Consider the following 15,973-nt stretch of genomic DNA (forward strand, 5'->3'; position numbering starts at 1 on the left):
GACTGATAGAATTGGACAATGGTTGAGGATTGAGGTCCGAGAAGCTGGGAGCCAAAGAAGAGTGATTGTCTGGACATTTTTTGCAGGTCAAAATGTTATTTATAAAGCAGTCTCTGTGACAAATGTGGTTACAGCTCAATTCCAACAAGTCCTCATCGATAAAAAAGTTGCATATGGTGCAAATGGGAGAAATAACTTTGGGCAGATGTGGTTGCAGGTGCGACTGGTTCTGGGCATTCAAATGCAATAGTGAAGGGGAATTCGCTTGCAGGATACCTGAATCATAAGTGGTGCTGGGGGTGGGTTGGACATGGGTCCTTTGGTAGTGAGATGGCCTTTGGAGATTATAGCTGGAATCTGGACCAATTGGTAAACAAGGAAGTTGCTTTGAGTCCTTGTAGTCCAAGTCAATTGGTTTCAACCGTATTTGTTCACCATCTAGAAAATCGTTTGGCAGAGATCGCAAATTCAAAGGAGATGGAATCGGAATTGTTTTTGATCTCATCATCGCACGTTGGCTAAAATTGAATGATCTCTGGTCATGAAACCCCCCAGAACTCTGTTCTTTGGATTTGAGATTGGAATCGTAGAATGACATTATCAGGGAGTGGAAAGTTGGTTCGGTCATAAAAATTGCAGGATTTCCGAAGGTTTTATATCAAAGTCATTTAACAAAGAGGCAGATTTAAGAGGAATAGGAAATATTTAGAAAAAAAGAATAAAAATATTTGATCATTGACCCTTGGAATGTTGCATTACCTATGCATACAAATATATGGGTATGCTTAGGGTGGTTGCATGGGTCAGAAGATACATTGCATACGTAACTACGCTGAAACAAGAAAAATGGACATTTTAACGTGTATTTCCCCTATTTCAGTTAAAGGCATTGTTTAGGCTAATGTGCAAATTAACTCATTCCCGCAAGACATATGCATGGTTACTGATCCGCTGATAATCCTGTTTTTCCTAATCAATGTCGCACCTCTTTAAAACAAATGTCGTTAAAATCCTAAACTCTCAGGGGTTTATTCAAATTAGGTAACATAAATCTGGCGGCCCGCATGGGAACTACATTCAAGATTTCAAAACCTGATTAAGTAATCGTAGTGTCCAAATTACACTAGAGAGAATTTGTGAATACTCTCTTACAAGAAAAGGTACTATGTATTTCTAGACTCTCTAGGAATAACACCTCCTCGCGTGCATCCAGGTTAGGCTGTGAAACATTTGCTCGAGTTCTTAAGCGGCTTGACTAGCTTGAAATCAGTCTCTTGATATTTTCCTCGTTGCAAGTGAACTATTGACCAAGTCATGAACATGACTTGTCAGGTTTCAATCAAAAAATACGATTTTATAGACTTTATTCATTGGAGATACTGAGAAAAAAAAGGGAAGGGGAAATATTGGTTTGCGATCTTGGAATTTACACTCTTATTTTCAAAACTTTAATCAGAAATCCCTGAATTTTGCAAAATTTATCACATGAATTCAGATTGATATGTGGCAACCATAATATTCATTCTAGTCACTGATCAATATCTCTGTGTGTCTGCGTGGTCATAAGTAGAGTATTTTAATCACAAAGGTGCATAATTGGTTACCTCATAGGAACATACTTTTAGTTATCGCACCAATGTCCCGCCCAACAATCGCGGTGGGGGCAAGCAATTTTTTATATAAAGCGCTGTAAGTCGATAAGCATTATGCTCATCGTAAAATTTTAATTCCTCAAAAAAAAAATTACAACGAAGATGTCTGAATCGCAGCCTCTTCTTCGTGATGCTTCAGTCGAAGAAGGCCTGAGCATTTCACTCGCCGATGAAGTGAAACCTGAACAAAATTATTTTTCCGATGTCCCTAACTTCTTTTGGATTGAATTATCACTACTTCTAAATGTGTTTTTAGCAGGGTTTGATGGAACAATTACTGCCTCCACATATGCAACTATTGGGAGTGAGTTTAAGGCCTTCTCACTGGCCTCCTGGATCACTTCGTCCTATTTGATCACTTCTACTGCCTTCCAACCACTCTACGGTTCTATTTCTGACAGTGTTGGCAGAAGAATGTGCATTGTGTTTGCGCTTTTGACATTTGGTATCGGTTGTTATGGCTGCAGCATATCGAAGAGTATGGGTTTTCTCATTGCTCTGAGAGCATTCACTGGTATTGGAGGAGGAGGACTTATATCTCTTTCCACCATCACCAACTCCGATATAATTTATCCTTCGAAACGAGGATTGTTCCAAGCAGTGCAAAACTTACTTTTGGGTACCGGAGCCGTTTGTGGAGCCACCTTTGGTGGATTTTTAACCAATTGCTTGGGATGGAGATGGTGTTTTGGACTCCAAATCCTTCCCACGGCGTTGAGTCTTTTTGTGGCTATCAGATCCATTCCTAACCAAATTACCTTCCCGCATGCTGAAGGTCCCATCTATAAGAAAATCGACTTTAAGGGGTCAGCCTGTTTGGTGGTCGGTTTAACTTGCCTGCTCTTGGTGCTATGCTTTGGAGGAAACGAACTACAGTGGACAGACTGGCGTATCTGGGTGTTGGTAATAGTTACAGTGGCATCTACAGTGATATTTTTCGAGCAAGAATCCCATACTGAAGCCATTCCCATTATCCCTGTCAACGACTACAAGAGCGGGTTTGTGGTTATCAACATCATCTTCAACTTCTGTGTCGGTCTTGCTTCCTACTCGTACCTCTTCACCTTACCGTTGCTTTTCCAAATCAATCTTGGAGACTCGGTCGCCCAGGTGGGTTTTCGATTATCCATCCCGGCAGTTGCCACTCCTTTAGGGGGATTTGCCGCCGGGTATCTTATCACAAAGTCCCGTAACTATTCCCGGATCACTATCTTAGGGACAACGTTAATGGCGGTGGGAAATGGACTTTCTCTCTTGATTTCTGAAAAGTTGCCCAAAGCTGCAATCAACCTTTTCTTGTTTCCTGCTAACTTTGGCCAGGGATTGGCCTTCCCAAGTTCCCTCTTTTTGTTTGTTTACTACTTTGATGCTACGAAACAAGCTTCGTCTACCTCTACGGTCTACTTGATGAGAAATATTGGTGGGGTATGGGGAGTTACTTACATTTCCATTGTTATCAAGACAGTACTAAAGCAAAACTTGCCGGCCCATCTTGCCATGTTACACAGGCTTAGTAAGGAGGAAATAGACAGGATTCTTGCGGCAATTTTGGAGTCGGTTGACATTCTTGGGTCGGTGGATAGTGATGTAAAGGAGGTGCTAGTCCAAGACTACACATTTGCACTTCGAATAACACAGGCTGTTTCCACTGCTTGTTGTGTAATTGCACTTTTCTGTGCAATTATGAGCCGAAAAGGTCGGTCCTACAATTGTTAGAGGATTTTTAGTTATATCCATCAATTTCAACCTAACGAAAAAAAAAAAGGTATACATGTGGTCCTGTATCCAAGCCATTCTTCATCAGGCTCCGAATTTTGCCATCAATGCGGGATTTGGCGTGATAAGGTCTCTGCGTTCTGCGATAGGCCCGGTATTTATCTGCAGGTTTGTACCAATTTTGCTGGTACACACCACAAACCGGCCGGTGTCCTGTATGGGCCAAATCCATTTTTGGTCAATAATATAAATATACTAGTTTTCCATATGATGATAGAGGCTAAGATGATTTCTTATTTTAATTCAGTCTTGTTATTGTTGTGCTTGGGGTGTGTGAATGGTGACTGGCAATTCAGGTCCAGACCTGATTTGGCCCCTCCTCGTTTGAATATTACAATTCCTGCAAATGGAACCTCAGAAGGCTACTTATTTGTTGCTCCTTTCACTGGTTTTGATGCCATTGGTAATTCCCATGGTCCTAGACAGGCAGCTCCATATATCTTCACTGATACTGGAGACCTTGTTTGGTCGGGATACACTTACTTTTCCATTTGGGCTGCAAACTTTCAGGCTGCGAAACTCCACGGGAAAGACGTTTTATTCTCATTTGAAGGCTCCCACAACCCGGATTATGGTCATGGCCATGGTCATATTACTTTCTTGGACCAGAACTATGAGACCATTAGGGAATTGCGCGCTGGGAACCACAAGATTTTTGACAAACATGAATTCCAAATTATCGATGAGAAGACAGGTTTGGCTCAGATATACCAGCCGCGTCCTGCTGACTTGAGCAAGTGGGCTGATTCTAAAGAACAACAGTGGATTGTTGATGCCATTTTCCAGGAGGTGGATATTGAAACTGGTGAGGTAGTATTTGAATGGTCTTCTTTGGACCATGTGTCTCCGGATGAATCGGTTCTTCCTATCAACTTAGGTCAGGTAGGAAGTGGTTTCAACTCCAGTGATGCTTGGGATTACTACCACATCAACTCGGTCGACAAGGACCAAAATGGTGACTACCTTCTCTCAGGGAGACATTGTGCCTCTATCTACAAGATTGACGGAAAAACGGGAGAAGTTGTTTGGAAACTTGGAGGTGTTCCCGGAGTGACCACTTCAGACTTTGAGTTACAAGGCTTCAACTTCTCGTTCCAGCACCATGCTCGGGCTTTGTACACATCGCCAGACTCCACCAAGCAGGTGATTTCGTTGTATGACAATTCTGCCCACGGAAGTGAAGATAATAAAGGAAGGCAGGTTCAATACAACTCTCATTCGAGTAGTAAGATCATTGAAATCGATACCACCACCTGGACTGCCAAGCTTTTATTCAATGGAATTCCTCCAGATAATCTTCTTTCTAAGTCTCAGGGATCGAGTCAAGTTTTACCTGATGGTCACGTTGTGGTGAACTGGGGTTCACAAGGAGCTGTTACTGAGTTTGATGCTGATGCCAACCCCATCTTCCATGCTTACTTGGATTCAGGTGAATTGGGACTCAAAGTTCAAAACTATCGGGCTTTCAAGTTTAATTGGACAGGAATCCCCAATGAACAGATTGCCTTGTATAGTGAATCCAATGAAGATAAGTCCACCAGCTTGTATGTAAGCTGGAACGGAGACACACAAACTAGAGTGTGGAAATTCTTCACTGTGGATGCCGATACAAGAACCTATATTGGAGAAGCCCACAGAAGAACCTTTGAAACTGTGTTTACAATTCCCAAAACTATCTCCAGCAAGGTCATTGCTGAAGCTTATGGGGCTTCGGGAGAACTTTTGGCCAGCTCTGCTGAGGTTTTGTCTGTTACTGCTGTTAGAGAGTATCTGCATCAGAGAATTGAAATCCAACAGGAGTCACACCAAAGCTATTTCAACTGGAGAGAAGCTTTTGGAGGGTTTTAGGTGTTTTCGCCAGGTTAGTTTTAAACTGAATATTAGTTTATACGTTAAGTGAATATATTAACACAAGATACTTGAGAGATGTAATGATAGTAATCAGGTCAGTGCTTTCTTTGAATGCTACTTTAGTCCTCTTCCGTTCGTACGAGACTTTGAGTCCCTCACCACTGGACAAGAGTTCTTGGACCATAAACTGTGGATATGATGCAAAGTTAGCTAATACCAGTAACCAGTTTGCAAGGATACGAGCCTGTTTTCCGCCTTCTGCTAAGCCAGCCTGCATAAAATGGATGCAAAATAGATGAAATGGAAAACCGTTAAATGCAGCCATAGTTGAAAAGGGAAATAAGTAATCTTCCTTCCGTCGGAGACTCCGACCATTGACCGGAGGGTTCCCGGAAAAAGGGCTTGCTGAGGATGAAATAGGCAGTTTTAAGCATTAATGAGAGAATAAAAGGAAGCATCGGTCATTAAGTTACATTGCTTCCGTCGGAGCATCCGGCCGTGTTTCACCTGGCGCTCGCCCACCTCAGGAGGCTCCGTCGGAGGCTCCGAAATATACCATGATGGGGGTGTTTTTAATAGGATATGCTTGCAAAACTAACGTACACGCAAAAAAACTGCTAGTGCTCCAATACTTCCCGCGGATACACCGGGAAACGCTGGTGGCAACAAATGGGAATCTATAACCATTGTTAGAATTTAAAACCCATCCTTTACTAGCAGGTTTTGGGTAAGACCCTCATCAACATGCAAGCATCCACTGGCGTCAAACGAACTTCCAATTGCTAGAAACCCTGAAAGTGTACCCCCACCAACTATATGCTTGGAATTGATCTACCGATGGCAGTAGGTTTGTTCGGGGCGTGTGATTAAAATTTGCAAGATAACGAAGATAAGATGCAATTTGTGCGACTGCAACTAATGAAGCCACAAAGAGTCTTACGAAATTTAAAGATGTTCCTTGACCTAAATTCGTTTATAAATTGCAGCCGTTACCCTTCGATGGAGAATATCTTTGTAAAATGAGTCAACTAGAAAAGACATCTTTAGATGAAAGTCAACCAGAGAATATCTCTTTACCAGAGAAGACTTTGGACAATGAGTTAGGAAAAGAGACAACATCTCTTAATGTTGAGCTGATAAAGTCAGATTCTGACCATGGTACTTTTTCAGGGGAATATCATCCTGATGATGTGGACTTGCTTGCACCCGAATTAACCATTGATGATTCGCCTACTCTTTTAGAAAATTTTAAATTGAAGGTTTACAAGAAGCCTAAAAATTACTACGACCAAATTGCAACCAGAAAATCGGTGTTTGAAGGTCCTGACCCAAACATTGTTAAAACGTACTTTCCCACATCTAAATGGGAAAACTTTAAGGCATTTGACCCTTATTTTAGATGGACTTATGCTGAGGATAAGGCGGTCACTAGAAAGATTGACTATAAGATTCTTCCAATTGTGTGTGCTCTTTTCTTTTGTTTGAACTTGGACAGAGGAAACTTGAGTTCAGCTGTTGCTGGAGGTATTCTTGTGGATTTGAAGATGACTACTGATGATTATAATTTGGGAAATAATTTAAGATCCATTGGATTTATTATTACTGAAATTCCTTCTCAAATGCTTGCTAAGAAATTTGGTCCCGATTGGTGGATGCCTTTGCAAGTGATAATCTGGTCGATTATTGCCCTTGCTCAGTACTGGGTTAATGATAAGAAGGCTTTTTGGGCCTTGCGGTTCCTTCTTGGAGTTAGTCAAGGGGGTTTCATTGCTGACAGTGTTTCGTATGTTTCCTACTTTTACACCAGACAACAAACTGGTCCTCGGTTGGCTGCCTTCTGGTCACTCATCTCCCTTAGTGGAATTATAAGTAATTTGTTGGCAGTTGGCTTTTTGAAGGTCACTGTACAAGGTAAGGCAAGTTGGAGATGGTTATTCATGTTTGATGGGATTATCACTCTTGTCTTTGGAATTGCCGCTCTTTTCTTGATGGTTCCAGGTCCAACACAGACCAAGTCGAAGTTGTTTCCAAAAGGTTTCTTCAACGAAAAGGAAGAGAAAATTATAACTAATAGATTGATCAGAGATGACCCTACCAAGTGTGATATGCACAATAGAGAAGGTATTACATTTAAGCAATTTTTGAAGACTTTACTTGATTATGATTTATGGCCTTTGCTTGTTCTTTCGCTTACGTATCAAATTGCGTATTATCCTATGTCTGCCTACTTGAATATTAACTTGAAAGCGTTGGGCTTTGGTACCGACCAAATTCTTTATCTCAACCTTCCAATTTATGTGTTTGAAGCCTTCACAATTGTTGCTATCACTTTGATTAGTGAGTTTTTCAATGAAAGAGCACTTATCAGTATATTTCCACAATTTTGGGTGCTTATTTGTGTGGTAGTTGAGTTTACCAGTGCTGAAAAGATTAGCAATTGGGGACAATATGCGGTAATGTTCTTTTTGATTTCTATGCCCAATATTCAACCTATTCTTACTTCGTGGATTTCAAGAATATCTTACTCGGTTAGAGCAAGAACAATTTCGTCACCTATGTCGAACATTGGTATCCAACTTGCACAGCTTATAAGTAACAACGTTTACCGGTCTGATGATTCCCCATATTACCATAGAGGTAATAAGGCATTAGTTGGGGTCACTGTAATGAACATAGTGCTTTTTGCTTTGACCAAAGTTTACTATATTTACAGAAACAAGTATAAGAAGGGCAAGTGGGATCTGATGTCTGATTCTGAAAAAGAAACTTATCTACAAACCCACAGAAATGATGGTAACAAAAGATTGGATTTCTTGTTTGAACATTAATCGAGGTGAATATTTAGCTTTTAATATATGAGGATAAAAAACTATACGTTACAAAACCTTCCATGAACTGGAAATGTTCGATAGCGTTCACTTGCTACGAAAAGTTTGAAATCTATTCCGACTGTTCAATACAAGTTCAGGTTTTATACTAAACTTAATTCAGACTGCATGCCAACTCTTTCTTCGAGTTCCCATACTTTTCATTCTTGCACGCAGTGAGCTTTTTCGGGAGATCCAAAGCAAAATTCTAATTTTGAAGATCACGACATCCACGTTTGAGAGGTTTATTGGAGGTGGGATTAATTGTTCCTCTTTAATAATATCTGCATATATGTTGACGACGTTTTTCGGGTTCGTACGAAACCCATTGTTTAAATTCGGGCATTTTAGACAAATTATGCCCTTAATTTTCCTAGTGGGGTTAAATCAGCCAAATCGTTCAAATTCCTACATGTCCTGTTATTCCCATTCATTTTGTTATGATACACCGAGCGGTATCAACCCCTTATATTTCCCTCGTGCACTCAACTTCGGGTCTGAGCTAGATGTATACGATGATATCCCCAAATCCTTCTGGTACTATAAACCTGCAAAACTGTCATGGGCTTCAAAAGGTTTAGGTTTTACCGCATACACCCCATGGCTCAGGAACCAGAAAATCCGGTGGAAAACCAGCAACAAACCGGGAAGAGAAAATCGTCCCTTCAAGCGTTGACTACAGAACACATTGTTGGTTATGGGGAATATGCGGCTTAGTAGAGCTGATTTAAGAGCTATGCGTAGCCATAAACGCAAGCTACAGCCGATCGGGTGCGCCTTTCCAATTACGCCGCATTAGGGAACTCTGCACTGCGATCGATCTGCCGAACAATCGATTTGTCGGAGATGCGTTGATCTGAATCCGCGGCACAAAACCAGGGTGGCTGAGGATCGATGCTGGTTGCACCTGATCGGCGTATTTTCTAATACCTTCTTGAACAATGTTGTATCTCTACATTCAATGACGCCGATCTCATTCAACCTTTTGGTTATCATTGATAATCCTTCTTCATTGTTGTGAGTGCAGTTTAAAATCACTAGAGTGTGGCATATATTTAAATCAGGCTACTTACTACCGTCCTTAATCCAAAGCCTGAAGTCTTCTCCTGGATGTTCGTTTCCGGTGATAAAATAAGGCACAAAGTTCAAGGTTCTGCCATCGGCCGTTGTGGTCAAGCTCACATACTTTGCATTCTCGTACTCTTCAGCACTAACTTCGAATTTCTGATTGACGGATATCTTGATATCATCCAAGCTCACGTCTCCACTTACCCCAGATTTTTGCAAGGCGTAGGCATAAGGGCCTCTTTGAACAGCCAAGTGTCCCGAATTCGCAGTCACATTGGGGTCTGGCTTAACTATCTCTACTGGAATATCGAATTCAATGGTGATAGTCTCAGACGTCCATATCCGGGGTCCAAATGTGAGATACCCGTTAGAGAGCTTGTACTTCGAGTTGGAGGTCCGGAACGCAGTGTTAGGCTCTCTGATGGAAATTGTGATGGGCTTTTTCGAGTCAATCTTTAGTTCAATTTTACCTTCATTTGGATACTTGGAAACTAACTTGAAGTCCAAATCATCGGACTTCAATGACACCCCAATGTATAAATGGGCAGCGATCAGATCATCGGATACCAGAACAGCGTATTTTTCCAAACTGCTGAAAAGTCTTGCAACATTCGGAGGACAACATGCGCATACAAACCAGCTTTGTCTAGTTAACCCGCAACCACATACAGGTTGGTTGTAGTAGTATGACTTCCCTGTAACGCTGACACCTCCTAACACATCGTTGTACAAGGCTCTTTCCATGGCCAAGGCAACCTTTTTGTCTAACTTGTCCGAAAGCATTCTCTCACATAAAAACACCAACCCAATAGACGCACAGGTTTCGGAGTAACCATCCCATCTCAAGTCATAGTCTTCTCCAAATCCCTCCCATCTGTCAATGGCACCGATTCCTCCGTGAATATAGAACTTTTTGTCTATCATGTTGTCGAATAGTCTCCGAACCGCCTTTTTCAAACTATCATCCTTCTTCAACATCGCAAGCCCCTGGACCCCAGTCAAATAATACACCAACCTGACCGAATGGCCTCTAACTTCTTCTAGTTCCCGTATGGGCTTTTCTGACTGCGAGTACCAATAGGATTTAGGAGCGGGAAGCATGTGTGTATAGTCGCTGTCCATGTGGTCGTAGTCTGCAAGAGGATTGTAGACATCTGGGTCGATGTTTCTTCTGCGAAGCTCATCGTTATAGAACTCGGTGTTGTTCTGGCCCCTTTCTTCAACAAAGTAGTTCAAGAGGTCGAAGTACTCCTTCTTGGGCACAATTCTCAATAGCTTGACCAACGCCAACTCGATCTCTTCGTGCCCAGGATATCCGTGTAACTGACCTTCCCCAGGGCCAAATGTCAAATAAAGCAAATCCACATATTTGCACATAATGTCGACCAACTCCATTGACCCGGTAGCTTCATGATGTGCTACAGCTGCTTCAATCAAGTGACCACAGCAGTACAACTCGTGTTTCTCCATGATATTGGTGAATCTAGCTTTAGGATCCATTTGGGTGAAATAAGAGTTAAGGTACCCATCTGGTTGTTGGGCCTTCTTGGCCATTCTGACAATCTGGTCAATCCAGTCGACATAAGTCTGGTAGATTTGTTCGTCTTTTTCGGTATATTTTAAAGCATAGCACACGGCTTCTAAGAATTTTGCTATATCGGAGTCCCAGAATATGTGAGGTTCGATGTCCTTCAAGTGTTTCCAATTGAAGTCGAAGAATTCCCACCGTCCGGTTTTCATCAACACATTATGCATTGAAGGCAAGGTATTAGCAGCGACAGTTCTGATTCTGAGTTTCCAGAAATCGTCCTCCACAAATCTTTCAACTCCGAGATCCTTATCGGTTTTTCCGTAGACAATATTTGGGGCAGTAGAGCCCAATCCTAGAATATTTTTGACGCCACTGAACATTGTTAAACTAACGCGGTGAAGATATTGGTGAATGTAAGAGCCAATTTATGGGGATCAATTGACTATTTATTGCCCCACTACGTGCCGCACCATCGAGGGGATCGGTATCCTTAAAGGGATTCCGCACTATCGGTAACCTTAATCGGGTTGGTGGGGGTGGAGATCCATGCGTTGCGAGAATATCTCCGATAGTCTGCACAGCCAATGCTAGTGCAGTACAAACAGAGTTCAACGAATTGTAGATCCAAACTCGATTGCTTAAGCTGGCAAAAATAATTGGGTTGGGTTCAATGGACCAACATTTTATAATATCGTTGTCGCAGTCATACATTTTCCTATTCACTAAACAATAGACATTACTCGTAAGCAGCTGCCTTGACAGACACCCTGTCAATTTCCTCTGCATCAAGGTCCATCTGGTACGATGAAAACTTTCTGGCAGATATTCCCTTTTCAAAAAGAATATCCAACTCCTCGTAGGTCCTATCCTTCGTTTCTGGAAGCCTAAAGTAAGTCCAGATTAAAAGCAAGAAACTGGTGCAAAACCAAATGTAGCTTGTTCTTCCCTTCATGTCCAACTCCGTGGGATTAATGAACTTGGGCTCAACCACTTGAGCCACCAATTGCACCAAATTGTAGGCATTTCTTCCAATTGCAATACTAACAGCTCTCAACCTCGTACTTGAAACCTCCGACATAACGGTATATCCTAGAGGTGCCAAAGAAAGCACAAACGCAACACACCATCCGAAAGTACAACCAACTTGGCCCCAGGAATACTTTAAATCACCTGTATTGCTGGCTGGGGTCTGGAGGATGCCAATCACCAATAAGAAAGCTGTCATGAACGTCAATCCAGCAAGAAAGATCTTTCTCCGGCCCACCTTGTTGGCCAAAAACCACGACATGAACGTACCTACCCATGCCACTGCCGTAATGGCAAGGTTCATGTTGTACGTCATAACACTATCTAATCCCACCTGTGAGAAAAAATACGATGGGAGGTACGCAAAGTTATTCCCAGCAAATACCTGGCCAGCCATCGCCATACAAGCGATTTCAGTTCTTCTCAAGTTGGTGCCCCGGAAACATTCCCTATATGCTTTCCAGCCCTTATACCGGTCGTCCAACCGGTCTTGTTGGTCTTTTTCCAACTCGTTGGTGTAGATCATCAAATTGACCCTTTGCTTAGCAAGATGATGGATAGACTTGTGACTCAATCTCTTTACCATCTCCTCTGCCTTTTCGAGCTCTCCACGACGAACCAACCAGTATGGAGAGTCGGGACAAAACCAAGTAGCAATGAAAAGTGGAGGGATCCATGCCCATTGTACGGCAAAAGGTATTCTATAAGACCAGTGGCTGGTGTTGCTCAACATGGCCCGTAACACTCCACAGGCCACCAACTGGCCGGTGGCCCAACACATCATCACATAGGCCGATAAAAACCCCCGAAGCGGTAAGGGAGATACTTCTGAAGCGTAAATAAGTCCTACTACTGAGAAAAAACCCCAGGGAAATCCACAGAGAATCTGACCCACAAGAAGCATTTCCACGTTTTTAGCAAACACCGTGATAAACAAGAACCCAGCCATGACAACCAAGTTGACCAAAACGATTTTCCTATGGCCAAAGCGTTCTACCAAAATCCCATTGACAGCCAAAGCTATGATAATTCCGATACTACTTGCACACCCCAAGGCACTTTGCCATTGTCCAGTGAGCAGGTACGAGCCGGGAGCAATCTCCACTCCGTACTTTTTTTGGAAACTAGTGAATGCAAAGAAATTTCCCATTAAAGAGGTATCGTAACCCTCCATAATACTAAAACACATTAGTAAGAGATTAAAATAAAGTTATTAACATAGGTACATACATTGTTGAAGACATGATCAACGACCAGCAAACGGCAGGAAAATAGTCCCTAAGGGCCCTGCTGGCAGTAAGTTCATGCTCGTCTTTAGTAGCATTTCTTGCGTTCAAAATGAGGTTCTCGGCCTCCACCCCTAATTCTTTCTCCAGTTCGTTGTCTGAAACCATCTCATGGTGCAGAGCTTCTGGCTTTTCTTGGTGGCTCATTGTGTTTTTGATTAATTACAATCGATCGGTTTTCCCCTGTCTATTTATATAAGTTGTAGCCCGTACCTCCCAACCACGTCTGATGTAAGTTTGGGGTACGCACCCCCACCTACCCGTTAGTGGCCCCTCAGAACCTTTTTGGGCCAATCATGCACCCCACTCAAAAATAAAACATGGGGTAATCTGCGCAACGGAACTCCCCTTCAGGAAACCGATATAAAAACCCACAACTCCGGTTGAGAATCTACCCCAATGAAATCGCAGTGGAAATGCCTTAATCTTGGCAATTACACCAACAAGGCCAATGGCCGTCGCAGACAGAAATATACCACTCCTTGTGATGCATGTGCAAACAGCAAGATTAAGTGCGACTCCAATCTTCCCTGCTCACGATGCCTGAGGCTCAAAAAATCTTGTACTTTCAAGCGTAAAAAGAGGCCAACTGGTGATCCACACCCGATCGATTCTCCAGAAAACCAACAATATGAGCTGGCAACTGCGCTAGAGGTTTTTTCAAATACAGGAAATTGGGGTACGGGGTTTGGGGTGTACACTTTGGGTTCAGCGGAGGAGATTATCTCCAAAGAAATTTTACTACCTTTTATCGATATCTACTGGAAATGGTATTATGGAAACTGGCCCATTTTGCCAGCTCGTAGCTTGTCCACTCGGTGCCAAAGCCTTAATCCTACCTCCACTACACCAGCATCCATAGATAACGTTTTGTGCTATTCGCTCAGTTGTGCAGTGGCTGCTGCAATTGCCAATCAGCTAACATTTCTCAAGTCAGACAACCCTATCAACTTTGACTTGGAGCATATTGACATCGACAGACTCATCCAAGAAAGCGTTCGAGCCCGAAATTTAATCAATTATCGGGCTCTCCCTTCGGTTGATAATATTTTGATATCTTTCTTCCAGTACATTTACTATGTCAATGTGGAAGGGTACATGGATAGTGGACTTTTGTGTATGAAAGAGGCCATTGATATAGCCCAAATTTTCCGGATGCGTCACTGGCGGATGAAGCAGGGTCATTCCACTTTGGAAATGCACCTGTTATCCAAGATTCATTATATGCTCTTGATCAGTGAGAGGTATATGTGCATAGAACAGAATCTCCCGGTATGTCTAGAGTCTTCGTTGCCTTTACCAACATCAGACTTGGATGAGAATCCTTCGTTGTTGGCTGGATTTCAGGAGCTTGTCAAGTGCTTTGCGTTGGTAGATCGGAGCTTTTTTGACAACTTGATCAGTTATACCACGAAGCAAACGAATTATCTAAGTGCGAGCCACCTGAACTGGTTTCCCAGGAGAAGCTGGATCAAAACTATCAACAGTAAGTTGAAGGATATACAAATAGTACATGCCTGTGGGGAAACTCAAATGATGAATGTCACCTTGTCAAAGCATTGGATGAGGGCTCTTGTATGGAACTTGAGTCACGAAAACAATTTCACCACTGATGTACAACCAGAACATTACTTGTCCTACAAACACCCTGTCTCCATAGCACGGGACTTTTTGGATGAGACTTCTAGTCTACTGAGCTTTGCATTTGAGTCCAATGGCCCAGGCCTATGCGTGAAGCTATTGGAAATAACTTGCAGAGTTGCTGATTCTATTACAATCACTGGTGATTTGGGAGCCTTGCCGGTTCTTCAGACCATGTTTGACTTGGTTTTGCAATACAAGTCGGACATTACCATCTCCAGGAGTATTTATTTGAAGGTGAAAAGTGTCTTACAAAAAGCTTCATCTTCTTTCAATGAATTTCCAGCTTTCAATCTTGATCTTTTCGATTTACAAATTCCCTCAATCGTTTCTTCACCATATAGCAATCTTGCCATGTCAAGAAAAGAGGAGCAATCTGAGACCCTTCACAACCACTAGCTCTGTTTATACTTGCACCTGGCACAGAATATATTTGCATGTAATTTCGCAGCCTACTTGAAATTCTTTACAAATCTGTAGTTTAATATAAGACTCTGTGTTCACCTTTTGATTCTTTTTCGTGGATACTTGTCAGTGCTTGCTTTACGTGGGAAGGTTAAATTCGAGTGGACATTTATTTCTGTTCCCGCCGATCATTGACCTCCGGGAGATCTTCAGCCGCAAACAGATGAATAGCAACAAAATCTGATTATGAGCGAGCAATAAAACTCCTTACTCATAAATCATGGTTTTTGGGGCTCATAAGTCGTACAGTACTTGTGTTTCATGTTCATCGTCTCAAGAGTTCCTACGTATGTCAATTATAACCGACTAAACGGTACGGAATTTCGTCAACTTTGGTTCGTTACTAAAATTCAAAACGCCGCGTCTACTACAGAATGTCTTGGTGAAAGTTGCCGTTCAAATAGTGTATGTGACAACAGCAAATTTCAAAAACTTTTTAGGGAATGTCCTAAATCTTGGAAGAATAACAGGATTAGTTATTGAGATCCATGCAAGGATAAATTTTAGAGAAAAACTATTCTTCGCAAATTCCTCTCGGTGGCCAAGCTGGCTAAGGCGCGAGACTGTAATGAGTACCTCAAAGTAATCTTGAGATCGGGTGTTCGACTCACCCCCGGGAGAATTTTTTTGGTCACCGTCCTTCAACTAACAATAGATTTTTTATTTGAAGCAGCTTGTACATAGTCTCTACACCCCTAGGCAAGAACACGTATAGCTTCAACAATGGCCAATCCTAGTATGCCAACAATAATGGCCATAAATATTTTTTAAACCCTTCGAAGCTAATGCCCGCCGAGTGCGTTTCCTCCT

The 15,973-nt window shown here is 42.2% G+C and overlaps 5 protein-coding genes and 1 non-coding gene across 6 annotated transcripts; 4 read left to right on the top strand and 2 right to left on the bottom strand. All coding sequences in view use genetic code 12, as the record gives it.

The window, feature by feature from the left end:
- Positions 1 to 1,754: 1,754 nt before the first annotated feature.
- On the top strand, positions 1,755 to 5,276 carry PSN45_003620 (uncharacterized protein; the record flags this gene model as incomplete). The annotated part of the gene is made up of 3 exons (XM_006684112.2): positions 1,755 to 3,248; positions 3,518 to 3,536; positions 3,676 to 5,276. 3 exons carry the CDS (start codon positions 1,755 to 1,757, stop codon positions 5,274 to 5,276), a joined length of 3,114 nt encoding a protein of 1,037 aa, XP_006684175.2.
- A 1,022-nt stretch (positions 5,277 to 6,298) lies between these two features.
- PSN45_003621 (uncharacterized protein) lies at positions 6,299 to 8,107 on the top strand (the record flags this gene model as incomplete). The annotated part of the gene is made up of 2 exons (XM_066158120.1): positions 6,299 to 7,646; positions 7,686 to 8,107. 2 exons carry the CDS (start codon positions 6,299 to 6,301, stop codon positions 8,105 to 8,107), a joined length of 1,770 nt encoding a protein of 589 aa, XP_066014217.1.
- Positions 8,108 to 9,211: 1,104 nt separating this feature from the next.
- Positions 9,212 to 11,125, bottom strand: PSN45_003622 (uncharacterized protein; the record flags this gene model as incomplete). Its single annotated transcript, XM_066158121.1, has 2 exons — positions 9,212 to 9,730; positions 9,884 to 11,125. 2 exons carry the CDS (start codon positions 11,123 to 11,125, stop codon positions 9,212 to 9,214), a joined length of 1,761 nt encoding a protein of 586 aa, XP_066014218.1.
- A 356-nt stretch (positions 11,126 to 11,481) lies between these two features.
- On the bottom strand, positions 11,482 to 13,204 carry PSN45_003623 (uncharacterized protein; the record flags this gene model as incomplete). The annotated part of the gene is made up of 2 exons (XM_006684108.2): positions 11,482 to 12,949; positions 13,002 to 13,204. The coding sequence occupies 2 exons, from the start codon at positions 13,202 to 13,204 to the stop codon at positions 11,482 to 11,484; spliced, it is 1,671 nt and encodes a 556-aa protein (XP_006684171.1).
- Positions 13,205 to 13,596: 392 nt separating this feature from the next.
- Positions 13,597 to 15,097, top strand: PSN45_003624 (uncharacterized protein; the record flags this gene model as incomplete). The annotated part of the gene is made up of 2 exons (XM_066158122.1): positions 13,597 to 13,631; positions 13,945 to 15,097. 2 exons carry the CDS (start codon positions 13,597 to 13,599, stop codon positions 15,095 to 15,097), a joined length of 1,188 nt encoding a protein of 395 aa, XP_066014219.1.
- A 597-nt stretch (positions 15,098 to 15,694) lies between these two features.
- Positions 15,695 to 15,784, top strand: PSN45_003625. The gene has a single exon. It is a non-coding gene; the product is annotated as a tRNA-Tyr (tRNA).
- Positions 15,785 to 15,973: the final 189 nt, after the last annotated feature.

Source organism: Yamadazyma tenuis, chromosome 4 (genome assembly GCF_029203305.1).
Source record: "Yamadazyma tenuis chromosome 4, complete sequence".
Lineage (NCBI taxonomy): Eukaryota > Fungi > Ascomycota > Pichiomycetes > Serinales > Debaryomycetaceae > Yamadazyma > Yamadazyma tenuis.